General features: G+C 33.8%; 1 protein-coding gene across 2 annotated transcripts in view; it reads right to left on the minus strand.

Moving 5' to 3' along the window:
• The window catches only part of TAF4B (TATA-box binding protein associated factor 4b), a 162,963-nt gene that overhangs the window by 96,344 nt on the left and 45,939 nt on the right, over positions 1-20,680 (minus strand). Inside the window, exons 6-9 of one of the 2 annotated variants that reach the window (XM_031946496.1) lie at positions 19,145-19,234; positions 12,787-13,530; positions 2,185-2,320; positions 1,209-1,314 (exon numbers count right to left, since the gene is read on the minus strand). In XM_031946496.1, coding sequence (XP_031802356.1) covers positions 1,209-1,314; positions 2,185-2,320; positions 12,787-13,530; positions 19,145-19,234 — 1,076 coding nt within the window. The remainder of the gene's footprint in view (positions 1-1,208; positions 1,315-2,184; positions 2,321-12,786; positions 13,531-19,144; positions 19,235-20,680) is intronic. The other variant, XM_023496188.2, reaches the window with a different exon arrangement.

The raw sequence follows: 20,680 nt of genomic DNA on the forward strand, positions 1-20,680 counted from the left end.
GGAGGAGATGACAGAACATTAGATAAATTCAGATATTTAATCAACAATACTGACTTTCAAAATACTAGTATCAAAAGAGAAGACCCTGTACTTTTACCTTTGCTACTATATAAATATATAGAAGATTTCAAACACATTATAAATGGAAAACTCCATAATGATATTATATATCATATTTTAATGTGATAATGACTTTAAAATGGAAATTTTAATTACTATAACCTAAGAAAAATGACAATATTTGTTTCACTATATAATTCTCTGGCTTGCTTCACCATATAATCTTTTGAAGGTTAATAGACTACAACTACTAATCAAATGCTATTGAATAGTAAGAAAAAAAAAAAAAAAACAGCAGACAACTCTCATTTGCAATATAAGCAAAGAACTTATATAGAAAATATTTCTTAAGAACTTAGACAATAATAAACATTCCAAAAAGTGCTAGATAATATGCATTCCTATAGACATTTTTAACCCTAAATTTAATAAATCGGACAACTGGATTAATTCACAAATTTTCACTTTTTCCTCTTCTCCATTTTTATGATAATTCAGCAGAATATTTCTACTTCTGAAGGTTAATGGTCTGCTAACAATAGATAATTAAGTACAACTCAGCTGTAAGCCAGGTTTTGTGATAAAAGCCATAATTAAAATTTAAGTCAATATTTTCTGCCTTTACCTTGAATTTTTTAAGGTTACCAGTCAATTTTAAATTAAATCCAATGCCATCTAAACTGAACAAGAATTCAGTGGCTCAATCCAGACCAAACACTTTGCTAATTTTCAAAGATGTTTCATTCATTATGATTTCCAAGTAAATTAAGTTGTAAACTTTCCTTCCAAATTTTTAAAAATTTTTCTAATGTTTAGCACTGTGCCTGGCACATATTCACCACTTAATGAATGCTTGCTGATTGAGTAAAAAACAAAACAAAAGGATAATCTAATATATGAACGCATATATTATGGATGTACAAATTTACTTTTTGATTTTGAGCCTAGTTCAAGTTTTCTTATAAGTTAAAGCAGACAGATATTTCTTCTTTTTCCATTATTAAAGATTATAACTTGCCAAAAAGACAGTTTAAACCAAGAAGTCTAAAGTATATAATTTACTTAAGTATTATTCTCTCTATCTGTAATCCTGTCTATTCTTTGTTGAGATTCTTTATGCCATATGAAGTTCTAGCTACTTTCTTTACCTGAAGGATGTTGTTCCATTCTCTTTTATTTTGTTTTTCTGAACAGCAGGTGCTTGAAGCGACAAAATTTTATTTCCTGGCAGAGTAATTTGCTTTAGTATGGAAGCTGGGAAGGGAAAAAAAAACTCACACATAACACATACACACAAACATGCCACAATAGGAAAAATTCAAGATGATTATTTCACATATTGTCTGATTAAAGACAATTTTAAGTTGACAAATAATTATGTCCACTTAATTAAAATAAAACAACGAATTTACATTTTATTCTATAGGGTTAAACTCTCACTACTATCTTAAGAGAACCATGTTTCACTTAACACAATTATTTTTTGTTATATATGGACTATGATTCTTTTCAATCTGTGAAAGACACCATATTTCATCCTATCTTAACCCCAAGAAATGAATTTGATTTTTTATATTTATGCCACAGAATTCAAATTTCAAAGTTTCAGCTTTTTAAAAAACTGGTCAAATAGCCATGTCAGTATTTGAAGTAATATTAGATCACAACATATTTTTAGAAAACTTTTTACTTTCTTACAATTAATGACTGCTGGCTCCAAACAAATGAAGGATACTTTTCTAGCACTATAACTTTTTAAATAAGAAAAACTAATCTATTTTTTCCAAGGCCGGAATATCACCTGAAGCCATTCACCTATGTATGTATACATGTGACTGTACACACGCAGAAAGACAGATAGACAGACACACATATCCCCCAATAATAGTGGACAAAATACAACCAAATGGTATTAATACATGGCTAATTCTTTCTCTATTAATCTCTAATATGCTGTAACATTACTTTGCAATTTACTGCTAAGACAAAGTAGCACCCTCAAATCCAAATCCTTTCTAACCTTTAACCCTCCAACTTAAATAAAAGAGAAAAGCAAAAACATTGCCCCATCAATCCCATCACCCCAAGATGTTCCAAATCCCAACTGCAAAACAGAAACCCTACCTGTAGGAAACTGATTTGTTTGTATTAGTGTATTCAAGGGCATCCTCTTTTGTCCAGATTTCTGAGTAGTCAGGGCTGAAGAATGTGGTAGGGCAGTCACTTGTTTGACAATGCCTCCAGAAGGCTGCTGTACTACCTGAAAATAATAAATTACTGGGGTTTTTGGGGGGTTTTTAAAAGAAAAGACAAAGAGGGGGAAAAAGACAATGCACAGAAAAAAAAAATTCACAATACAACCACCAAAACCCAACATGTTCTTTTGACTAAATCTTTGGGCAAGACAAGTGAAGCTTTCAGTTTTAACAACACACTGAGCTCATGAAATTTCAAATATACTTTCACCTTGACATAACAAGAAAACCTATCATTTAAATGTTTCTAGCATAAAATACCTGTTTATTATGAGTTCCAAGGTTCTAAAAGACATGAATAATCTATACTTTATCCTGTACTACCTCAAATAGCTGAACTAGAATTGTTTGACACTGAATTTAAATTTCAGGCCCAGCTTTCAACTTTCAAGGTTTGATTTCATAAATATTTGGCTAGTTTGAAAAAGTATATTCCATTTTCAGTGCCAAAGACATTGCCTAGGAAAATCAATTTTTAAAGGTAAAACAGATGATCACATACACACAAACATGTATAGAGATAAAGAAAGAGATACACACACACACACACACATACACACACAGAGAAAATAGCATATACTTTCTTGTCTGAAGTATACAACTGATTTGTGTAAAAGAACAAAAATTAAACTCAGAATTTTCCATTAATTATATCACTTTCTGGACTTATCCTTCACAATCTATCTTGATTAGTCAGATACATGCAATTAAAAAAAAAAATCAACACCCTTATTATCAAACAGTCCTTTTATAGCATCTTGTAGAGTTCCTAAGTGTTGCCATTATAAAGAAAATCATAGTATGTAATTTAAGGTCACAACCATAACCATTTGAGGGCTAGTCATCATGATAATTGTTGTTTCAAGGGTTCTATGCTTCTTTTATCTTAGCATTATGCCATTATAGTTTTTAAAAACTGACTTCATGAAACCTTTAAAGATCTGCAAACATTTAACAAAGAGTTGTAGATGGAAAGCTAGTAAAGATAAACTATCATCTAGTTAGCTAAATGACTTTAGAAATCCTTGGTAAAACTGGGTCTGGTAGCAAACCAGTTAAGCAGCTTCCTGCTACTGAGGAAGAGTGAGGCTGTTGGAATCACCCGAGTATGGGAGTTATGAGCCAGTCAATCAGGTGCCCAAATTAAGTCCAGCACCAATAGGATGAGTCCTCAAGAATAAAGGACCACTAGAATGCATGGGGAGAAGCCAGCCATCCACATTGGAAAAATAGCAGGTTAAAGCTTCTCTGACATCAAGTATTAGGAGAAGGCCCATGAGCAGCTACTCCAATGGGTATGGGAAGCACAATGTTCCTTCCTTTCTCTAAGACAATGGGTATAATAAATCCTACATATTTTAGGGCTTATTAGTCCTAATTAAATATGATTGGTAATTACCAATCAAAATTAATGCTGTGACATAGTATATTACAGTTTACTTAAGTTCATCATTACATTCTGTAACCACTTCCCTGCCCTGGGGAAAATCTCAAAGCTCATCATCAGGAAACTCATCCTCAGAGAGATTCCTTCAGCTGTGGAACTCATACGGCATCAGTACTTTTCAATATCCTACGTCAATATCCATTCTCACTGAAGAAAAACTTGCTCCCTAAGGTTTCTACTTAAAGAAGCATCAGAAGCTCAGCCAACTCTTCATTTTCCACTAGCTATGCTCCACCAACATCATGCTCCCATGCCCAGTACTTCTTTTCTCTTGACTCCTTTCAGTTTCCCTTTGTATATTGTCATCTCCTATTAGATTGTAAGGTTCTCAAGGACAAAGACTGTCTTTCTTTTTCCTATTTGTATCCTCAGCAATTAGCACAATATCTAGCACATAGCAAGCACTTAATATATATTATACTGGACTGTATTATATTCTTTCAAGTAAACACATCATATTAAAAACAAAGTTAGTTTTTGCTTCTATTTTGGACCGGATCTGTGATTTCATCAGTATAGGGAATTAAGGAAACCCATTCTCTCAAATCAAATCAGCACTGCTCTACAATTTATCTTAGATAATTATCAAGATATTATTTCTATTAATAACCTTTGGAAATGCAAACTGTAGATTGTTCAAAGAAGATTCACCTAGTTCCACAAAGTGAATATGGAGTATAACTAAGAACATAAAAGTTTCAAGTCTTTACTCACCCTTCCTTAAGGCATTAAGAAGTTAACATTCTATGATACTAATCATGGGATGTTTTTAGTCTTCATTGTAATTATGGACTTCCCAAAATAGTACAGTAGCATAGTGTCTGGAACACCGCAACTAGTACTTAATAAGTATAATTTCATTCATACTTATTAGTAGTAATTTTTAAGTATTCCCCAACATAATCTAAAATTATAGCCTAGGCAGATAACCACGTGGTATCCAACTATCCCTAGGTATGTTTCCATACGAGATTTAGTTGAAGGCAACAAGAAAGATTACATAAAAGACTTAAGATGAAACATAATTGCTATATAAAAGTTATCACAAGAATTCTTAGGGGAAGAATTATGAGTTACATGCTTAATCTGAGGGGACAGAACCACGAACACTAAAGAAATTACAGGAGAAATTATACACAGAAAGACTACATGGGAAAACTTCTAAAGAATCTGACCTGACCCAAAGTAGAAAGGACTTTCTACAAATGAGCTCCACACATCCCTAGAATCTTTAAACAAAAGCTATATGACACAACTGGTCAGAAAGGTTATAAATAGCAAGCTGATACAGAGAGTGGTAGTTGTTAAAGGTCTCGCTCCAAGATTCTATGAAATGCTTCTAATGGACAAGCGCACATAGCTACTCCATTAAACAAAGAACCAAATACCTGATAAGACATTGAGAAAGCCAAGAGATAATGGCTACATAATGGATACATTATTTATGTATATTCTAGGCTTTCATACCTGGAGATTTTACTATATATCTTTTTATTACATGTAGCCAAACTTAAATGTATAATAAAAATCCACAAACAATACAAAAATTACATGAATAATCAAAATCCATAGATCACCCACAACCTAGCCAATATTTTCAGCTACCACCATCTGCTCTTAAATTATTACTCTTTCCTTAAAACAAAAAATAAAAGTGAACCTCTCTTCTCATTCTCCCTAAGAACTAGTCGGAGAGTGAACAGCATTATCTAATACCTGAGTGTTCTGTTTATGAATAACTGAATTAAATAGCCAGAAAATTACAATTGGACATAAGGAAATATACAAAATATTTGGTGATCATCATTATTTCAAATGGAAGCTTTTTTCTTTTCCATTATTTCAACTTCTCCTGGGAAGAAAGAATTCATTAAAAGCTGAGCAGCAAGGTTCTCTTCAAATGCTAAAGATGCTCCAGTTCAAGAAAGTAAGTAGCAAAGACTCAGCTTAAAGTTTTAGAAAAAGATGACTGCATATTTGCTACCAAAAAACAAAAAACAACAACAACAACAACAACTCCACTGCCTAACATCCAAATAAAGAAAAAGCTTATCTTTTGGAGAAAATATTTTTCCAAAATTGTTCCATAATGGTCCAGATTGGGGGAATATAAGAAGGCACCATGAAGAAGGGGGCAGGATGTTGCATTAAGTGTTTTAATTAGGTGGTGGTGGTTGCTGAAATGTATTCCCAGAAAGGAAAATTTTAAGATATCCTTACAACTTGGAAATACTAAGAATTTTTGATCAAGACAATGATCCATCATTCGAAAAGACTAATGATGAATCATGCTCCCATACCTCCTGACAAGTGATAGATTCAGGATATAGAATAAAAGATTATTTTCAGACATGGCTAATTCAAAAATTTGTACTGCTTGATTAGGCAGATTTGCTACAAGGATTTTATTTTTTCAATGGTGAGGTAGAGAAGTGTAAAGAAGAAAAAATAAGTTATTCAGTAATTTTTAAAAATTCTGAATTCTTGAAATATTTAAAATATTAATTTAATCTGATTTCTGTGTCAGTAACAATCAAAATCACAAGTTAATAATTCACTACTAACTCATGACTCTTTTCAAATAAACATAATGTAGAATTTAACAAACCCAAAATAACAATATTCTGCTTAATATAACCACTAGTTAAAGACAACTATGTGGCAATTCACTTGGAAAAACTAAAGATATGGCAATAATAATATTGCAATTGGTATTTGGGATAGAACTACTCTAAAAAGATGTCCTAAAAAAGTAATTGGTTTTGGGATAATTTTACTTTTTTATATCTTCAAATATACCAGACACAGGTTAAAAAAAAAAATAGTTCCAATTCATCATGCTGAAGAATAAATATTTAAATATAAGAAAAACTAAATCCTTGCTGACTAGTAGAGTATGCCCTGCAAAGGTTAAATTCTTCCTTTCCTCTGTAAAAGTCAAGTAACAGTTTAGGTTAAATTTGAAAACCTCAGGTTTTATTCTATAATGCAAAAGTGTAAGCTTAAAGAGTAAGGGGGGTAATGCAGAAAAGATACAATAGATGCAAAAATAAAATTGATTAATAAAAATCTATTTTTAAAAGATTATGAATGATAGAACCAATTAATCAAGATTATCAAAGATATAAACTAAAGAAAATTCACAATTACAATTTATCTTTTACTCACTTACAGAAAATGATCATTTCATGCAAGTAGTAGTCAGAAGGAAACTTCCAGACATAAGGAGACTGCCAAGAACTCCCACATAACAATCACCTATTTTTGTCCATTCAGGGATAAAATATCCAAGTATCGACTAACTTGCAAACCTTACTATTATAATCATCAAGGCATATGATTACTTCCAAAAAGGATGTGAGTCCCACAAAGTTTTAGAACAGCCAGAATTTAGAGTTGGAAAGAATCTTAAGAGACAGAATCCAATCTTACTTTATTATACAAAAGAAGAGGGGGGGGAAAAAAGAAGTTAAGCGATTTAACACCAATATCTCAAAGTTAGTAAGAAGTCAGAATTTCAATCTATGTCTTTTCACTCCCAATCCAGCATCCTTTCTACTAAACTTCGTTTATACAATTTTATAGTTGTCTTTATAAATGACAGGTATATCTAAAAAATTAATTCCTAAGTATTTAATGTCTTTTTGTTGGAAATATGCTGTTTTCATGACTTAATACATGATTTAATTCTGGTAGCTTTCTTTTATGTAACTGAATTGATGTATTCTGTTTTTGTTGTTGTTAGAACAGTAGGGTTTTTTTCCCTAATTATAATATAGTATAAATGATAACATTTTGATCTTTTAATTTGTACTGCAGATCTCCGTAAATTTTTTTCTTATAACTGCTAGGATTTCCAATCCTAAATTAAACTAAATCCCACATCCACAACTATCAACTACTCAGCATCTTAGCTAATGTCCCATAGGCATCTCAACACATCAAAAAACAAACACACACACACACACACACAAAAATCATCTTCCCTTCTAAAACTACCTTATCTTCCAAACTTATTTCTTTATTGAAGCCACCATCATCTTCAATCCTCCCAATTGATCAAACTGATCATTCTCTACTTTGCCCTCTCCCTAGTAAGTTTGCAACATCTTGTGGGCACTACCTCGGTACCCACCTACTCCCTTTTCTCACCCCTCTACCTTCTAATAATATCCTGACCTGTCCCCAGATTTACAGTTTCTTCTCTCTCCAATCTCTTCTCCACACAATTATCACAATAATCTTACTAAAAGGACAAGGTCAACTCTAAGGCTTAAAAAGTGCCTCTCTACTAGCCCTAGGAGAAAATACAAATACAACATCTTACTATGTAAATTCTTACACAATATAGCTTTTACTTATTTTTCTAGGGAGACAACATACTGCTCCTCCTGCCTCTCCTCCTCCCCCCCATCAACTCTATATGCAATTCCAGAAATGTGGTATCATCTCCATGCTTTTCCATGCCAAAGAGCACTTGCCTCTGGGAATCCCTAGCTTTTTCAAGGCTCAGCTTATATATCATCTCCTATAGAAGCCTGAATGATATCCTTAATTGTGAATGCTTCCTCCTTCCTTCTGGAATTATCAAATGCATTCTTGTCTTTTTACTGCTTTATTCTGCCAGTAGAATGTAAAAAATTTTGAGAGCAGGAATTGTTTTTCATTTTGTTTCATATGCAGAATACCTACATGTAGCTGGTATTTAAGAGATATCTGTTGAATCAGAAGTAGTGATAAATGGATACTTAGTAATGTATGAATTTTTAGTGAGAATGCTTCTAAATGTTTTTCCATGTCATAAATGCTGGAACTTGGTTAAGGTAAATTGCTTTTATCATGGTAAGGAAAAATTTATTTCTTACTATTCTATTGTTCTGTCAGTCATAATAGCATGAACAAGTACTAGATTTTTATCAAAAACCCTCAGGGTGACAAGACCATGGTCCAACAGAAAAAGCACTGGCTCTGGCATCAAAGACCTCATGTCTCATCTCTGTTCTTTATTACCTGTGTGACATCACATAAACCTTCTGATCTCAGTTTTCTCATGATAAAATGAGAAGGTGGGAGTAACTTAGCATCTGAGGGATCTCTCAACTCTTGTTTGGTCATGGTATACTTTTAAATATACTGTTGGTACTTTAATATTTTTATACTTGCATCTAATTTGTTCTTAACGTTATCCAGGGATCATCACAACATTAGCCATAGGCCAAAAAAATTTGGCCACAGCAGCTTTCTAGGATCAAGGATCTCTGAAGTAATGAATAACAATTCTTGGGGAAGGTGCGTCTGAATTTCTTATTTCATCTATGTGGAAACTTTCTCCACCAACGCAGATCTGCAATCTATCTAATACTTACATTTTAGAGAGATGACTATGGCAACTAAAAGAGAGGCTAAACAACATGCATACAGTCATACAACATGTATGTGTGTGCATGCATGTGTATGTGTCAGAGAAAGGATCTATACCAGATCTTCTTGAATCCAAAAATAGCAGACCTTTCAAGAGATTCATCTTATAACCCTGACAAGAATCATACTCTTATTTTGGCAACAGAAAAAGTTTTTGTGTTGCCTATCTTTATATTTATGAATAATCTGCGTACTAATAGTTATTTGTTCTCTTAAGGTATAAAATACTAAAATCACCTCTGAAACTATATGGAATGGTAGAACGTACAAAGAAATGATAACACTTCTGATAACAACAGGCTCTACACTATTAAATGTCATTAGAAAACATTACCTTATCCTTGAACAAAGGCATGAGATACATTTATTCCATAAAATTCTAGTCAGTGCACTTCAATGTAGAAATAAACAGAGCAAGAGCAGGCCCAGAAAAGAACAACCAAAATGATAATCAAGAGAATACAGAAACTGACATATTGAGATAGGCTAAAAAAATTAGGAAAAAAAATTTCAGTGTGTAAAGATGAAAATTAAGTGGCAATTATGGTCAAAGTTGGTAATATCATGAAGAGTAGGCAATGTTAAAAAATAAGGACTGTTAAACATCTAGAGACCACATTTAAAAAAAATTTTTTTTCACTTATTAGTACAAATAAGTACTATTTTTGCTTTTGCTGAGAAGCTATAATTTAAGATTTGATATCCTAAATAATGGCAACAAGCAGAAAATTTAAGTGAAGTCAAAATGGTTTAAATAAATTCAAAGATAACTAATGGGTAACCAAATCCTCTTTGTTTCACTGGCCTCTCAAATTTATTATATCCAAAACTAAACTCCATTTCCGCTCAAAAATGTCTTTTCCAACCAATTTTTTAAAGTCACAAACCACTCTTCCTTCAATCACCAAGGCTCAAGAGTGAGTCACCTTTTCTTCTTTCTCACCTACTCACATATAACCTGCATGTTGGCAGGCATGACTGCTTCTACTTCCACATCATTTTTTCACAGACATGGTCTTTTTCACTCACATAACAACCAACTTAGTTCAGATCCTAATTATCTCTTTCCTAATAGCCAACTAACTGGTCTTCGCACCACTATTTTGTTCCTTTCTAATCCATTCTTCACAAAGATGCTAAAAAGAGTTTGACAAGGTATTTATCTGATATCATTCTTCCATTTGGAATCTTTCAATGTCTCCCTAAAGGCAAAACGATAAAATTCCAGCTCCCCAGAATGACATTTCTAATTCTGGTTTCACTTTGAACATTTTTTTCATAAAACTCCCCCCCTTCCTGAAAGCCAAAACACCAACAAAATTACACAGTGTTAAATGACACCCAATCTTGACCTCCATCTGCCATTAATATATGCAAATAAATCCTCTCTTCCTTCAAGCCTGTTTTGATGTTTTTCCATAAAATATTCATTGATTTCTATCTCCTTAAATGAATGAGTTCTCTAACTCATCGAAATTTCACATAGGACTCTGGGTCTTTCCTTTGCTTCATAGTAGGACAGCTGTTCATGCTGTCCTACTATGGACTATAGGTTACTTAAGGGTAAGGACTGTATTCACTATTCATTTTTGTATCCTTGGTACTTAGCAGAATATCTTATACATGGAAATGTTGAAATGTACCTAAGAAAACACTACCTTCTATTATGGATGGGATAGAAGGACTACAAACTAAATCCATGGATTAACATTCTTAGTGATTATTTGCCATATTTTTTTTTTCCTTACATTTTCCTACATTTTCCCTACATTTCCCTACACACTTTCTTCTGAAGTGTTTCAAAACTCCCTGTACTTCTATTAGGATGTTTTCCCTTTTACTTACACTCAAAATTAAATTAGACCATCTCTTATTACAAACCCAATCATGATAAGACTTTTTCATTTTTTATATTATTCATTTTTTAACTTGAGTACTGCTAATTTAAGTCATCTAAAAATGATTGTATTTGATGGATTCTTCCAGCTCTGTGAGTATTAAATCCCTTTCTGTGAGGCATTACCACACAAAATAGTTTATGGTATTCTATGCCTCAGGTAACTCTGTTAGAAACCTGATTATAATACATCTCCACTAGCCAGTATTTAGCTACAGCAGCCTTTGCTGTATCCAATCTGTTTTAAATAGCTAGACATGAATACTAAAATCAAATTTGTTAACTGAAATTGAAACAAAGGCAAAACAAAAACAGTAAACTCTCAGAAAAAGAACACAGCTTACATTTCTTGAAAGACTGGTGGAAGAAATAGAATTGAAGAATTGTCCACCAATTAACTAGACACAGTTCTCATTCTTGGTTACAATTTCCTTAAAGTATTCCAAGAAAAGCCAAAATACTGTGAGAAATGTTTTAATTTTTCTTTCTGGAGAGGAATGACCACGGATCCACAAATACACAAACTTGAGTATGACCCATAAAGGGTATATAACAGATTTACTTCTGTTCAGGATGGGCCACCTACCTTGGGACAATTTTATCATATATAGTTATCTCCTCCTCTCTAATAACCCCCTAGAAACCCTGAAACCCTGTGATGTGGCTGTTCTTGAAATTAATCTTGGGTCTTCCCCAGTGCCATGCCATGAATATTTTCCAATCATGGGTTTGACAGACCCAAAAAGAGGTAGGCAGGAGATTAGCCAGTGCTTTAAGGACAAGAAATGATTGTCACCACTCACTGGTTGTCCCCAATATGTGGAAGTAGATTACAGAATCTCTCTATTCTGCACCTAATACTCAATAACTTTGCCTTATTCACCTTCCCACACTTAAAACAATTGCCTCCTTTCTCTTTTTCTTCACTCCTTTCCCATTTTGTACATTTTAACTCTCCACCTACATGAGTTAGGGGTTACCTCTATTACTGCCCCACTATCAGCACAGACGTTGGCAGAAAATAGCCTGTAAGATGTAACTAAAAAACCTACAATCTCAAAAAGGGAATTGTATTATGATCTAAGTTAAGGAACAAAAGTATCACATGATGTCAAAGAACAATTCTTATGGATCAGACAACCTGAAATTGAGCTATGTGATACTGACCACTTAACCAGTCTCTGTGACTGTTTCCTCAATCTACATTTTACAAAATGTTTTCCTTAAAACAATCCTAAAGCATAGAGACCATATAAACTTAAACTGCTTAAATGACTACATAAGAGTGCCAATCCAACACTATGCTAAGCACTTTAACAATTTGATCTTCACAACAACCCTGGGAAGTATGCTGTCATTAATCCCATTTTCCCATGAGGAAATTGAGGCAAAAGAAATGAAATAACTTAACCAGGATCACATAGCTAGTCAGTTTTTAAGGCAAATTTTAACTCAGGTCTTCTTTACTACAGTGTTTCATCCTAGCCGCACCTAGAAATTCCTCACAGATAAAATCTAAAGCAACACTTACATCCTCTCAACAAAATTTTCAGATCATTAAACATGCTATAATTAAATCAATCAACAAGCTTTCCCTTAGTCCCTTTATTTCCGTGCAATTCCTACAACTACCAAGTCTAGAAAAAATTGGCCTTAATTCCCCCAAATTAATATGACTATGTTAGAGGGGAAAAAATGTTACTCACTAACTGTTTGACTTTCAGAGTTTGTGGAGCACTGGCTGGTTGTGAAAGGAAGGAGCCAGGTTGTGCAAGTTTGATATGAATAGGAGGCCCAATGACAGGCTTTACAGAGGCAGATGTGGCTACTCCAGAATTCACCACTGACTTTGAAGGTGGAAGAGAAATGGATGGCCCCACAACTTCTCCAGAAGTCACCGTGGGTTTTGTTGGTGGAAGTGACAGCGTTACTGCTGCCCCAGGGATGAGGGGTTTTTCAGGCTGCAGTGAAACAGTTGCTACTGTAGTAGCAGCACAGGTCACAAGAGGCTTTGCAGGTTGAAGGAAGACAGTTCCAGCTGTTACTCCTGCTGGACTGGTGGTTGAACTTACAGAATGGAGTGTGACAGCCTTGCTAGTCACACCTCCTGGGACAGAAGCTGGATTTATGGGGTGGACAGCAACAGCTCCGACTGTGGGTCCTCCCGCTCCAATAACAGGACTTCCAGAGCGAAGGGCGACAACTCCAATGCCTCCAGTACCAGCCACAGGACTCGCAGTCTGAATGGAAACAGTGCCCACTGTTGGTGCTGTTGAAACATGGATGGGCTTTTCCGTGTGGATGGAAGAAACAGCTGTTGTCACTACAGGAGGAGGAGGAGTGACTGTAGCACATGTAGGAATGACGACCTGTGAAGGAGTTTGCTGGACACATTGCTCAATGAAGCTCTGGGAGCTGGGCATTAGCTGTCGTAAGGCAGTCACACTTTTCTAAAATGGAAAAATTCAATACTTATCAGTAGGAACCAAACAACCAAGCAATTAAAAAAAAAGTACTTGAAATTAACATTTATGAACTATTATTTGCCATGCAAACTTTTCCCACAATTCCAAAAAACCTATTTGCTTTTTTAAAAAAAATAGCATTTGCCAGTAAAACAACAACAATAGTAACAACACTAACATTTATATAGTATTTAACTCTGTGCCAGGCATCATGTGAATTATTTTACTATTATTATTTCATCTTAATTCTCACAATAAAACTGCAAAATAGGTGGTATTATCCCTGTTTTACATGACAAGGAAACTGAGGCAGAGAGATATTAAGTGACTTGCCCATGGATACAAAGATAATAATTGAAGCCCTATGTCAATGTAGATGCAAGTCAGGTATTCCTAACTCCAGGACAACAGCTCTTTTCACTGTACCACCTAGTTGCCTCAGAAAATCTATCATATATTCAACCTTAGCAAATAAATATTATGGACAAAATTATTTTTATCATCAAATTTTGTCATTTATTCAATAGTCACAATGTCAATCCAATAGCATGTTAATTAAAAACACTATGTCAATCCTAGAATGGAAGTCTTCCTAAAAGCTGTGAGAAAATTAGTGTTTTTAAAAAAAAACATAATTGAAAACTGTTACCAAAAAAAAAAAAAAAAAAAACAAAAAACGAAACCCATATGCAAACATTTAATTATACTTTGGACCAAAGTTAAAATTAAAATATATAACACTCATCTAAATCCCCCCAAACTTCAAGGGCCACTGGTATAAACAAACCAGATCTGTACTAGGGCTTTAATAAAATTACCACAGTATTCATGAATTTAAAAACTGAGTTCCAGGAAGTAAAATGAAAATAGAAAAAGAAATATTAACAAAGTTAGATCATTACCAAATGGCTTTAATCTTCCTTTTGGAAAGTAAAGGCTGAAATTAAGAATTTTTAGATGTTGAATTAATAGCTAAAAAGCTGATTATATGTTTTATGTAATGGCTCCTTAGAAATGGGGAGGAAAATGGATACTGGGTCAAATCTAACTTATTTTTTAAAAATAAGAAAAAAATTTTTTTTTTTTTTTAAATAACTAAAAGCTGATAGAATAAGAAGGAATGATTTTTTTCCCCTGCAAAAAGAGTAATTTAAAACTTTTTCTAGGTTATACCACTAGAATATATTTTCATTGTTCCACTACATTCTGCTGATTTCTTTCTTATTTCTAAATGAAGACTAAGCAATCACACCTGAAAGAGGTAAAAGCAGTCAGAAAAGAAAGACAAAAGTAAGGTAAATTGTCCTCATTGCAGTCAAATGTGCTTCACTAAGAGGCTAAGAGGTGATGATGGAGAAAATGAAGGGGATAAATAGAATTTCCTCTTTAATTCAACAAGAATCCTAAAACCCAAAATACTTTAAAAAATTTATTCAAAGTTAGTTAAAACTAAATGAAATAAATCAAGCAATATCATCAAGCTAGTTATTCAAGTGTCCCTATGATATTGAACTTCTCAAAATCTCATTTCTCCCATTAAACAAAAAAAGTGCAATCTGAATAATCCTGAATATTATCAAATAGTTCTCAAAAAATTGTCATTTCTGGTATTTCTAATCTAAATCTTTTAAAAAGTAAGTAATTTAGGAAAGATTCTCTTAAACCTGATTATAGCAATAACACTTTTAAAGAAGCATGAAAAATGCAAAAATAGATGACCATACTTAGCCTAAATAAAATTAGAGGAAAAATTACATTTTTGTCCAGAATTTTAAAAATGCTAAAAAAAAAAAAAAAAAATGCAGAACACAATGAAGGATGAGATAAACAGCTCTGAACACAATGCATAGTATTTGTTATATGTAGGTTTTCTTGAAATGGAAATTTATGGCTATATATTTTGAATCCTCTCATATTTGTGGTGCACATGAATTTTTTCTATTTTAAGTTTTTTTTAATTTTTAAAAAAATTATTATATCTTTTTATTTACTAAATATATGCATGGATAATTTTTTTCAACATTGACCCTTGCTGTTCCAAATTGGAACCGTCTGTTCCAAATTTCCCCTCCTTCCCTCCACCCCCTCCTAGACGGCAGGTACTCCAATACATGTTAAATATGTACACGTACACATATCTATAGTTATCTTGTTGCACAAGAAAAATTGGATCTAGGAAAAAAAAAAAAAAAACCCTGAGAAGGAAAACAAAAATGCAAGCAAACAATAACAGAAAGAATAAAAATGCTATGTTGTGGTCCACACTCAGTTCCCAGAGTCCTCTCTCTGGGTATAGATGGCTTTCTTCATCACTGGACAATTAGAATTTGATTGGAATCGTCTCATTGTTGAAGAGAGCCATGTCCATCAGAATTGATCATTTGATTTAAGTTTAAAATAAATTATTTTGACCAGCAGGATGAATACAGAGAGGATTGGCGAGACTTACATGAACTGATGCTGAGTGAAATGAGCAGAACCAGGAGATCATTATATACCTCAACAATGATACTGTATAAGGATGTATTCTGATGGAAGTGGATTTCTTTGACAAAGAGAAGATCTAATTTAGTTTCAATTGATCAAGGAAGGACAGAAGCAGCTACACCCAAAGAAAGAACACTAGGAAATGCATGTAAACTGCTTGCGTTTTTGTTTTTCTTCCTGGGTTATTTATACCTTCCGAATCCAATTCTCCCTGAGCAACAAGAGAACTGTTTGGTTCTGCGCACATATATTGTATCTAACCTATTTAACAAATGTAACCTATTTAACATATATAGGACTGCTTGCCATCTGGGGGAGGGGGTGGAAGGAGGGAGGGGAAAAATAGGAACAGAAGTGAGTGCAAGGGATAATGTTGTAAAAAAAATTACCCTGGCATGGGTTCTGTCAATAAAAAGTTATTTAAAAAAACAAAATAATAAAATAAATTATTTTTTTCAAAAAGCATTACATTTAAAACTCCTTGAAAATTACAACTATTAAAAAGAAAGTTGGGGAGAAGAAAAAACCCTTAAAACTGATCACGTAGATGTGACCTATACTTATAAAACTTTCTTCCTAGAAAACAGAACTTAATCATTAAAATATTTTTTTCTTTCCATGGAGTAAAAACACAAGGGGTACATGAGACTATTTTTCATTAGTTAGAAGTACATGTTACATTTACTAACTTATAACCCCACTACTCTTTGGGAGTCTACTACATTCACCCAAAGAAAGCATTAAGGCATATTTATATTTATATTACATCTGAATGCCACAGTTTCATAGTAATCTAGTCAAGATATAATATTTTACAATTGTTAGAGGCAGCTAAGAGGTATAGTGGAAAAAGAACTGGGCTTGGAGTCAGAAAGATAATTCAAATACAGCCTCTGACCCTTAATAGTTTATGACCCTTAAATCTCGTTTTGCCTCAGTTTCCCCAATTATTAAAGGGGGATGAGTTGTGAGAATCAAATAAAATAATATTTGTAAAGTACTTAAAGTACCTGGCAGATGCTGTACATAAAATTTTATTCCTTCCCCTTTCTTTCCTCCTTTTTCTCTCCTTATTTAACTAATCAAAAAGTTCAGACTAACCATTTAGAAGGGAACAGCCATGGTACAGGAGAAATATACTGCTTTACAGTTACAACATGTGGGATTCAACGTCAGCCTCTGGGAGACTGAATTCGTGGCAGCAGTGGTAGTTTCCAGACCTCTCAAACCACAGACAGACAAGCAAGAGGGCTGGACATCTGATCAGAATATTTACAGGGGTCCCTTTGCTGGCACCAGGGGCAGGATTCTGTTGCATTGCTTTATATGTGGAGGTAGGTCACAGTCCTGGGTCTCAGTCCCAAAATGAGGAGAAGCAGTAGAACACCAGAGTTTGTGGCCAAGCAGGGACCATGGCCAAAGTTTCAGGGTGAAGGAAAAGAGTACTTATAGTCATTCACAAACCAGTCACCGGTGTTTATTGGTGCAGGAAAAGGGCAAACACACCTCTCCATAAATCATACCACCTTAGAAGGAATGAAAACTTAAAAAGTCCCCAGAATTACCTCTGAAAACAGCTGCACACAAACACACAACACACACACACACACACACACACACACACACCCTCTGAAGCCTAGGACTCCGGAAGGTGAACCCCACTTTAATACACATTTTACATACATTTTAAAAAAATACATTTTAAAAAATCAAGAAATCGGCTGGAAAATGAACAAACAGCAGAGAAATATTCTGAGTAAACAATGATGACAGGGAAGCTCAAAATACAAATTCAGAAGACGACAAAGTCGACAACTCCAAAGCCTTAAAGAAAAATATGAATTAGCCTGTCATGGAAGAACTCAAAAAGGATTTTTAAAATCTTACTTAAAAAAATTAAAAGAAGTACAAGAAAAACTGGGAAGAGGAGAGTCCTCATCTTGTTAAAGGAGGCATACTGAATAATTTCAGGAAATTAACTAACCCACTCCAATTTAGTGACTTTTCTTTCTACTTCTACTACCCGTTGCTTCCCTTTTTCATATAATGTCTTCAAATAATAAAAGTTAGCATTATATATAGTGTTTTAGGGATTCTTAAGTGCTTTACAAACATTTTATCTGATGTTCATAACCCTGTGAGATACTACAAGCCATTATTTTCTCAATTTTACAAATAAGGAACCTGAGACAAAGAGCAGTGAAGCAACTTGTCTTACAGCTTGTCATTGTGGAAAACTGAATTTGAACTCAGAATTTCCTGACAGCATTCTATTCACTGCACTACTAAACCGTCCTAACTACAAATTAAACTACTCAGCTACAAATTAAACTGATCAGCTACAAATCATAAAGTCCTATGAAAGCTTTCCAAAGAATTTTAGTGCTAACAGAGGGAAACAGTTAGGGAATAAGCTCTTTAATCCATAATATGCTTAATGATTGACTCCTATCACTCTTAATTGCACCCAAGTAAGTTTTTGAATACAGAGGACTAAAGTTAAAGTCTGGAAGTTAGTTCAAAGAAATTAACAAGGTAATTCACAGAACAGTCCAGGATGAACCAAAGTAGCTTCAAAAGTGACCTGAAGTACCTGAGCATATCTTCCCATCCTCCCTGACAGTCATACCACTGCAGAACCTGTCTTGAATCAGTCCTAAGGACAGGTAAGAAGCAAGGTTGTTGGAAAACTATTCAATGAGACAGGAAAATGACTTGAATGGTCACTAAAGACAGAGGCATCTGAGAGGATGGTCTCTAAATCTACAAACTATTCTGAGAAATGTTTCTGTGCAAGTAACACAAATTGGTATATTATTTCTCATGAAAAATATACATAGGAAAAAGGCTCAACTAAAATAGGTTACCACTTCTCCAGTATATAAAGGAATTCCCCCCTCAAAACTTTACAAGCTAAAAAGCAAGGGCAGAGCTTCACGTTCTATTTCTTAAAATTCTACTTCATAATGTTTCCCTTAATAATCTTCTTCAAAGTAAGGTCATAATAATCTTATTCAGATTAAACATAATAATTTTATTATCATACAGTTGCTACCCCCCCATCTCTCTTTCCTATATGCCCCCCCCCCCCCCCCCCCCCCCCCAATCTTACCTTTAGAAAAGGGACAAGATGCGGTTGAGGTGAGGACTTGAGTTCAATGTACAACTTTTTGGTAAATTCCTCTGGTTCAATTTTTGCATCCTGAGGAGAAAAGAATAAAATGCTGTAACTACCACCAAAATACGTGTTTTGCCTTCATCTAGACAAAGATACTTTTCAACTGTAGGAAACTTTCAGTAACCTAAAACAAAGTCTCAGTTGCAAGTAAAAAATTGAGGGTAAGTAGAACTGTTATTTTATAGAAATACAAATAATAATTCAGACTCCTAATGATGTAGGTACACAAAATGGTCTAAAAAAATTAATACTCCAATTCAAGGAGCAATACTACTAATCCTACAAACTTTTTACAAAGCAAAAAAAATGTGCAAGGCATTATGCAACACTCTGGGGATACAAGACAAAAATAGCTTAGTCCTTGCATTTAAGTTGACATGTTAGACCTGGAGAATATTACAAGCCTTGAAGGAACCTAGGAAGCCTAAAAGGGAAAGAGGTGCATTCAAACATTAAGTACATAAGGAAATTGTAGAAAGGCACATCTAGAATGTCTACATTGGGGAAATTACTTGTATAGGTTTTGTTGTCTACAAGAACAATATAAAATAAAGCTAGAAAGGTAGGTGGGAACCAGATTGTACCATCAGCTCTGACTTCATTTATACACTCTCATTCAGAAAATCATTAAGTTTCCATTTGAAAACAAATCCTACATACCATTTAGTACCTCTATTTTATTTCAACATCTCAAAATATTTGAATATTTCCCTTCAAAAAGCAAAATTAGCCTTCATTTTAAATATATTGTACTAATAACCCTAAAGGTAATTAAAATTGAAAAAATAATACTAAAGGGAAAAGATAATATTTTATAATCACAAATGCAATATTATCCTACTTGAATGCTTTATTATGACAGATAGGATCCAATGTTCTTAAAGGCAAAGCATAAAAGTACTATATCAAACTGGAAAGATGGAAAGAAAGAAAAACAGAGAGGTGGACTCCGTAGCTATCATCTGAGAACCAGCCAACCTGGTCTGAAGAGGTTTGAAGAACCAAAATATTGGGGGAACAGCTTTGTGGTCATAGGGGCTTCTAATGACTTTCAACTAACATCTGAAAGGGCTGTTTTCTGTAGTGATAGAAAAGAGTACCCCAACTGCCAAATCACAGATTTTTTTGAAGGATTAAAATCTAACATACAACACCTTTATATATTCATATACGCTAGAACACACACATCCACACATAAAAAACAATATGGTGGATCCAGTAAAGACCAGTCATGAAAGACCTATATCTTATAATATCTGTTACTTAATTACTCAATGCTCCCAAAAGAACTCTAAGATTTATAAGCTATAGAAAATTTGCTGATCTCTATCAAGGAAAGGACCCTGAATGCAGGTCTGGATTCCATATCCAAATAATACTGATTCACTTATACAAGTATCTAATATTTGCCAGGAACCATGCAAAGTAGTGAAGTGGAAGCTTACATAACTAAAATGCAAAGTTTTAAAA

This window comes from Sarcophilus harrisii, chromosome 1, assembly GCF_902635505.1.
Source record: "Sarcophilus harrisii chromosome 1, mSarHar1.11, whole genome shotgun sequence".
In the NCBI taxonomy this organism is placed as follows: domain Eukaryota; kingdom Metazoa; phylum Chordata; class Mammalia; order Dasyuromorphia; family Dasyuridae; genus Sarcophilus; species Sarcophilus harrisii.